Source organism: Humulus lupulus, chromosome 2, assembly GCF_963169125.1.
Source record: "Humulus lupulus chromosome 2, drHumLupu1.1, whole genome shotgun sequence".
Lineage (NCBI taxonomy): Eukaryota > Viridiplantae > Streptophyta > Magnoliopsida > Rosales > Cannabaceae > Humulus > Humulus lupulus.
Window position 1 is genome coordinate 18,419,458 of NC_084794.1, and position 8,435 is coordinate 18,427,892.

An 8,435-nucleotide genomic window follows, 5' to 3' on the forward strand; every position below is an offset into this window, starting at 1 on the left:
TGCCAAAGTGGCCCTCATGGCGTTAACCATGTCTTGTAAGGAAATTATGTTCCCCTCTTAGGTATCATGTTTCTACAGTTGAAAGGAAATATGGCGTTTAAGAGCCACCACCTTTGGTGTCTCCTCAGTGTACATGGACTGGGTGTACTCACTGTCACCATAATATCCATCGCCCTCGCCGTCGTACTCGGCACCGTACTCGTTGTTGTATTTAATGCTGTACTCGACATTTTTCAACATAAACTTCCTGGGCTACCTCTGAGTTTGCAGGTATAGGTGGCCGACTGGTTTCTCCTCTTTCGACAACATTGTGAGGAGTAGTGCCATCATGGGTGTTGCTTCTTGTTGTAACCATTGTTGAACTTTTCAATGCTTCCTTCTACCTCTCAATGAAAACACAAAAATATTGATTGTCTTTTTCGCTATCAACCTTAATAAACGATAATTTAAAAAAAAATGAAAATGACATAGAGATTTATGTAGTTCAGGTTATAAAACAATCCAAGTCCACGAGTCAATTACATTAAATGCTTGAAGCTTGAGAGATCAAGCTCCAATGGAGGTTTTAGGCAGTGTATATGCTGCTTAAATTACACAATAGTCTAACCTCTTACAATGGGGTATCCTCGCCATATTTATAGTGGTTGGGGATAATTAAATGGGGCTTTAATAATTAATATCTCTCATAATTATGGGACTTTAGTCCCAATTATTACAATCTTTGTAATACTCAACTAGAAGGCCCCCATAGATCGCACTGGACCCATTTATGAGCTATCAACCCAGCACTTTTTTAGGGGGACATGTTGCTAATAGTGTCAGAGAGTGACTGCACATATTCCCATGTCAGGCAGCGCATTGGGACATGTTATTTGTCTCATGTACAGAAACGACACCACTACACTTGGAGCATGAAACGTGCTAGAAGGCTGGTGGTTGTCCCAATATGTTGTGCTTGACAGCTAGCATGGTTCTCCATGGGCGGAGAACCATCGCGCTATAATTCATCGGCTAAGAGACTAAATAATACTTCACAAGATCTAAGGAACTCTTCTTCGGGGTTGGAATTGTCTTCCCGAGAACCATGAACACTCAACGAGTGCCACATGTCATCTTGACGAAAACACGAACAACATAACATATATAATAGTAAAAATTGGTAAATATTTAAAATTTTAAAATAGATATTTGAAATATATTTTAGATATGTATTCATACATATTTGGAATTAATATGTATTTATACATAGTTTTTTTAAAATTAATTCCAAAAATCATTTAAATTTTATAAAACATTTATAATTATTATTATTTTTTATATATAAAAAAATACACTGTAAGCACTACTTATGATATAAAGAGAGAGACATCCAATACTTCAATCAAAATATTTTATAAAAAAAAATACTTCAATCAAAATATAACTATATTTACAGGGACATTTATTGAAGCAGAAGTGAGTGATACTAAAAGTCAATATGCTTATACACGTGGCCAGTTAAAGTTAATTGTCCGTTGCAGTGTCTAAATAAATGTGTGACCATATCATTGCCCAAAACTACTAATATGCTATTTATGATTAACCTAACATTAAGACATTTATCAACTTTTCCCAAAAAAATATATATATACAAAAAATACAAAAGTAATAAGCCACCAACTTTTCATTTTTAGAAAGAAAAAAAAGTAGGTAGTGGCTTTACCAATAAAAGAATTTCCATTAGTATAATAAATACAAGAAGTACTAAGTAGATTCTCTAGCATATTTTTTTTTTCACTCTTTTACTAATTTGATAATATATGTTATTTTTTAAATGACATCAATTTTTACAAAAGAATTAGTCATAATGTTTTATCTTTAGTACATTTTTGCCATCATTAAACACAATTAATCAAATTAAATATGAACAAAAATCCAAAAACCAATAAAAAGAATATATTTTTTTTTCTAATTAATTTCCGGGATTTGTTATAGTAAATATAGTAGAAGAAATAATATTACAAAAAAATATTATTACGTTAATACATATTCTCTAAAAATGTATTATTAAAAGAATAGTAAATAATATATTAATATAAGAATAACTACAGATATCCATTAATAAAAAAAAATAGTTTTCACTACAAAAATTGAGTCAAATAATAATGATATTAAAATCGAAAAGTTTTCACTGCAAAATCTCTGTGGGCATGTATTTATTGAAACATTCTACCAAACATAAAAACTGAAATCCAAACAAGAGAAATTAAAATGGGAAGGAAAAATTATGTGTATTTTCAATTACTCTATTTTTTCAAATTAAAGCCCAAGAGTCAATTACTCTATTTGCAAAGCATAATTAGATAAACTTTTGTACACATTTCAATAATAAAATGGAAACACTTTTTTTATATAAATATATAAATAAGGAAAATAAAATATTTATATGAATTTATTTAAAAAAAATAACAAAAAATTGTATATTGTTTGTATTATTGATAATATATTTTAAAAAAAAATTATGAAATCAATGTGCATACCTAAAATCCTCTTAATGAAGTGATGGATCTTTTGATCGTCAATTGATTATGAATTCAAAGAAAAAAGAAAAGCTGCCCTTAATATTTGGATAATTTGAATTTAATTTTCTTTAAAATATGATAATGAGTAATGAATATGATAGGAAATTCATCTTTTTAATATAGAAAATATAAAATAAGTATTTGACGGTGGCATAATTATTGTGATAAAATTAAAATATCATGGTTCACTATTTTGTAAAAATAAATATTGTTTAAAAGATGACACATATCATTCAATTATATAGCCAGAATGCAAAAAAGAGTAACCTAGAGAATTTCTTTAGCACTTCTCAATAAATACAAATATACAACAAAACACAAAGATATTAAATAATATAATTCCATTATATATGAAATATACACAACATGTTCGGTAAAAAAAGTAATAATAATAATAAATACGCAATCACTCTCGTCTTAAATCATTTTCCATTTTAATCTAATTTTGATAATATTTAAAAAATAATCTCTATCTAAAATTTGAAAAGTTATGAGAAAAAATTTCAGGCACATGTGTCATTTCACAAAAAAATTATAAAAATTAAGCCGGAAAAAAATAATTTTGACAAACATGAGCTGTCATCTTCATTATTTATATTCTCCTCTTTCTTTCAACTCCAAATCGCATACATGATTTTCCGAACAATTATCCGTTAAAACCAAAAGGACCTATTGGTTGGGCACCATAAAATACTGGCGACTGGGTTTCACTTTCCCACCAAAGCTGGTTATTCCTAGGGCCCTAGATTGGATCAGATCAGACTTAGCTGCCACAAATTAAGGTAAACTTTGTATAGTTTTGAACGATATATACTTTTCTTTGCTGTTTCTTGCTGCCAAATAATTGTACATAGAAAAGCAAATTTTACTACTTTGGTCGTCTCGAACAATAAGTAGCAATTAGACTAAGTTTTCTGACTTTACTGCATTTTCTTGTTAGATTACTGATGACTTGATACTGCTCGATTTTATTCGTAGGAGAATCAAATATGGAGAAGTCAGTTTCTTCTCTGCACATAGCAATGTACCCTTGGTTTGCTTTCGGCCACATTAACCCATATATCCAACTCTCGAACAAACTAGCTCAAAAAGGCCACATAATCTCTTTCATGATCCCACCCAAAACCAAATCCAAGGTAGAGCATTTGAATCGCTACCCAGATCTCATAACCTTCTATCCAATCACCTTTCCCCACGTGGACGGTCTTCCTTCCGGAGCTGAGAGCACCAATGATGTGTCTTCTTCCTCAATCTCTCTAATCATGACCGCCATGGACAGAACAGAAAACGACATCGAACTTCTCCTACGACAACTCAAACCCCACTTCATCTTTTTGGATTTTGCTTATTGGATTCCAAAGATGGCCCACCGCTTGGGCATAAAATCGATGTTTTATTCAGTGGTGACTCCTGCAATAATAGTTTACGATTTATGCCCTACAGCATACCACAACCTCAACGGAAGGCAATTCACTGAGACTGACTTTATGAAACCTCCACCAGGCTATCCAGATTTATCGATTTACTTCCATTTTCACGAGGCACGGGAATATCTTTGTATGAGAAGTTTCAAGCTCGGTGGTGACATGCTTTTCATCGACCGCTTGTTTATAAGCTTATCCAATTGTGATGTTATAGGGGCTAGGACTTGTAGAGAGATCGATGGCCCGGTTGCTGATTACCTTGAAAAAGAGTTTGGGAAGCCTCTTTTACTTTCAGGACCTCTCATACCAGACCCACCAAGCGATCCCCTAGATCAAAAATGGGTTAACTTTCTAGGTCAGTTCAAGCATGGCTCTGTAATATACTGTGGTTTTGGAAGTGAGGTGATATTGACCAAAGACCAACTCCAAGAGCTGTTGCTGGGATTGGAGCTTTCTGGGTTGCCATTTTTGGCTGCTTTGAGAACGCCTTTAGAAGTTGACTCCATTGAGGAAGCTCTACCAGAAGGGTTTAAGGAGCGAATTGGAGGAAAAGGAGTAGTTTATGGGGGTTGGATTCAGCAAACACAAATTTTGAGGCACCCATCTATTGGGTGCTTTGTTACTCATTGTGGATGGGCTTCATTAATGGAGGCATTGGTGAATAAATGTGAGTTGGTGTTGTTATCCAAAAGGATTGATCACTTTCTTTGTGCGAGGCTAATGGGAAACACAATGAAGGTTGGTGTTGAAGTGGAGAAAGGTGAAGAAGAAGGTTGGTTGTATGCTAGAGAAAATGTCTGCAAAGCGATCAAGATTGTCATGGAAGAAGACAACGAGGTTGGTAAAAAGGTTCGGGCTAACCTTGCCAAGTTACGGCAGCAGATCCATAGAGAAGATTTCGAGTCTTCTTATATTGATGATTTCAGTCACAACCTAAAGACTCTATTGGCATGATTATTATATATATTAGTCTATGACGACGTATCCGACTGGCTACGTGTGTATGGAATGTGCTTTAAGAATCATTTTTAATTTCTGTTATTTTATTTTATTTTATGTTTTTTACTGTTGAAATTCCAGTCCAAGTTGTTATTATGAAATCTAAAAGTATCATGGTTACAGTACTTATTATTTATAATTGCGATACTACTGTTTGCTGGTTTTAGATCATATAACATTCACATTCTCAATGTGAGCATTTAGAAAATTTTCTACTCATGCTCTCCCTGTGCTTCACGCGCTGTATGTCATTCTCGGAGAAGAAGAGAAGACATAGTTTGTGGTGTAGATTGTTTCTGACCATTGCAGCTGAAATAATTTTCTAGTCAATATTTCCTTATTTTTCGATAGATTCTTCACCAATTTAACCACTACCCATGAGTCGGGATGAAGCTTAGTCACTAATCAATTATAACTTTTAATAATTTTTGGGCCCGAATCTAATAATTTAAGCTCACAATCAAATATAATTATACATTTCAATATAAATAAAAGAAATAAGAACTAAGAAAATGGGATAAAAAAAATGGGCGATAGCTTTTTACAGAGGGAAATCTTCATTTTTAATAGAGTCAAATAGTTAAAAATTAAATACAAATGTAATTTATAGTTTGCAAAATCAATGATAATGACTAAACTTGGGCGTATGTCATTTTTTTTGGACTGAACCACTATAAAATTTATTCTATTAATTATTTCAAAGAACTAGAAACATCTCATATACTTTAATTAACTATCACAAATCTTCTCAGTATTATTCTTTAGGTATTATTCTTTAGGTATTAGACGATGAGTTTCACGAAAAAACAAATCTAACACAATCATTTATGTAATAATAAATATATAATGGTTTATCCAGAAAGATCAAGATCAGGTTTAGTTGGTCTGCTGAGTTCAGCCATTGTTTGTATCTCTATGCTTTAGTTGGTTAAGAAAAAGATCGGCTAGTTAGATTAGTTTTCGGACTCTCTAGTTTAAAAACTTATACTACGAGATTGGCATGCACGTGAATTTATGATATTATGTGTGTTTAAAGTATGCTATATAAGCGCTGGTATAGGCCATATTTTTTTAAAATGTTATTATTTTTCTATAATTAAGGACTCCAGTTTCTAAATATACTAATTTACATATTTTTTATTTTTATAAAAAATATAAAATTTTGTATCGGGCCCTTAAGTTCAAGGCCAGTCCATTAATGTTTGGGGTTTGAATTCTAATTGGACCAGTGTACAACATTAATATAACAAAAGGAAGAAAGAATATACGTAGACATTGATTTAGATAACCTTAATATATAATGTTAATGAGTACTTGAAATTAATTTCCTTATTCAGATAACAATAGTGGGGAGAGATTTATAGGAGACATTAGGGCTATAAGTTGTTTGAACATGTACATTTTTTTCTTTGATATCATTTATCTTATATTTTCTTTTGTTTGGTAGTAGGGATGCATACGGAGTGAGGAATATGCGAGAGAGTATTTTTCTCGTTGTTGTCCTCGCTCCTGCTCTCCTTCCCGTCTACTCCCAATTGTGATGGAGATTTTTGTTGAGGTGGAGAATCCTATGAGAACTTATTTATTTTTTAAATAAAATAAACTAAATTTTAAAAAATAAAAATAATGAAATTACTTTAATTTTACCAAACCATTTCGGTAGAGTCCCCTCAATTCATGCAAGAACTTCAGGTTCTTCTTTTTGGAACCGGTTTAGTGGACTTGTATTGCAAAATAGGGCAGTAGGAACCTCATCCTCATCCACCACAATTAATACACCGTGTGGACAAATGGACATTATATATACTGAGTGCAAAAGAGAGTGTAAAACACATTTTTCTTAGCACTCTTCTAGTCATCTTCATTATCATATATCACGTTAACTTTCTCTGATCGCAAATTTATTTATACACGCAATGCTATGTTCTTGCCAAATATATACAAATACCAGCTATCTTTTTCTCTCTAAATTATGCAAAGAATGATGATGATGATGATATATAGATATACTTTTCAGCTTCATATATGGCTCAAATTAAAGGCTTTGCAATTCAATTTCTCTCTCAGCTTTTTGTATATAAGAGATCAGAATATGCGTATATCTAAAAGTACAAGCTTATTATATAATTAGTCATGGCAAAATCGTCCAAAAAATGTCTTGCTTTCTTGTCACTAAACAAGTTTCTATTTTTTATTTTTTAAAACAAATTGCATTACAATTACAAATTAGAATACAAACCAAACAAATCCTTAGTTTAAACTATCTGTAGGAGAAGAACGCATCAAGGGACACAACAACTACCACTGGAAGGCGAATATAATATCTTTATTATATAATAAACTAGAAAATAAAATCGCATTGAGCGTAATTTTTTATTTTACATTTTTTCGGAAGATTGCATGGTAGGGATTGTTTTTCACCCTACTCGTACAACATACTCCTTATATGAACACGTGGGGACTATAATTTTTTTTCATGATGGTATTCATTGTATAACAAACCTCCTACAGGTTTTCGAGAAATTCTAAATTATTAAAGTATCAATAACTTTTAGATCTCATGTTTTGTCAAAATGTTAAAAAAATGAATAGATATATCGATTATTTGAACACTATATTTTGGCTGATTACCCTTCTTGACCCTTTATTTTTAAAAATTAACCTTTTGGACCATGTATTTATTAAAAATGTCAAAAATTCATTATGAAAAGTAAGTTTTCTGTAAGGGTTCACACTATTTTGAGCCTTGTATTTTAGCTGATTACCCTTTTAGATCTTTTATTTTTTTTAAAAGTTAACTTGTGGATATCGTGTTTTGTCAAAACGTTAAAAATAATAATATATAGATAGATTATTTAAACCACATGTATTATGGTCGATTACCCGCTTTGACTTTTTATTGTTAAAAACTAACTTTTGGATCTCGTGTTTTGTCAAAAGATTAAAAATATAAATAGATAGATTATTTATGATTATTATATATAGATGTTTTTAATTGACATTCATTATAATTATTATTAAAATAAAAATGAGAAAAAAATGATATAATTGAAAGAGGACTTTGGAGAAATTTTAGAGTGTCACATCATTTCTTTGGCTCTTTGTCTCTTTGGAGCTCTCATTTATATAAATATATAGATATAGATTTTTAAAAAATGAATAAAAATATTTATTTTTTTAGAAAAAGTTGAAAAAAATGAGAAAAACTAAGAAAATAAATAGAGAAATTTAAAATAATTTTTGAGTGCTACATCATCTCTTTGAAGTTCTCATCATTTATATAAATATATAGATATATAGATAGATAAATTAATAAAAAAATATATAGAATATTTTAAAAGAAACCCTTAAATACTTAACATTCTCAATATGAAGAAGTTAAATACCACTAAGCTGAAATTGTTTGAACTACATAAATAAATAATAATAATAATATCTATTTAGAAGTAAT

General features: G+C 30.8%; 1 protein-coding gene across 1 annotated transcript; it reads left to right on the forward strand.

Annotated features, from left to right (window-relative positions):
• The first annotated feature begins 3,544 nt into the window (after positions 1–3,544).
• Positions 3,545–5,104, forward strand: LOC133815878 (cyanidin 3-O-galactoside 2''-O-xylosyltransferase FGGT1-like). Its single transcript, XM_062248657.1, has one exon. The coding sequence runs from the start codon at positions 3,551–3,553 to the stop codon at positions 4,937–4,939; it is 1,389 nt and encodes a 462-aa protein (XP_062104641.1). The 5' UTR covers positions 3,545–3,550; the 3' UTR covers positions 4,940–5,104.
• The last annotated feature ends 3,331 nt before the right edge of the window (positions 5,105–8,435 follow it).

Coding starts and splice junctions, on each gene's coding strand:
- LOC133815878 (XM_062248657.1), top strand. CDS start 3,551: ATGGAGAAGTCAGTTTCTTCTCTGCACATAGCAATGTACCCTTGGTTT.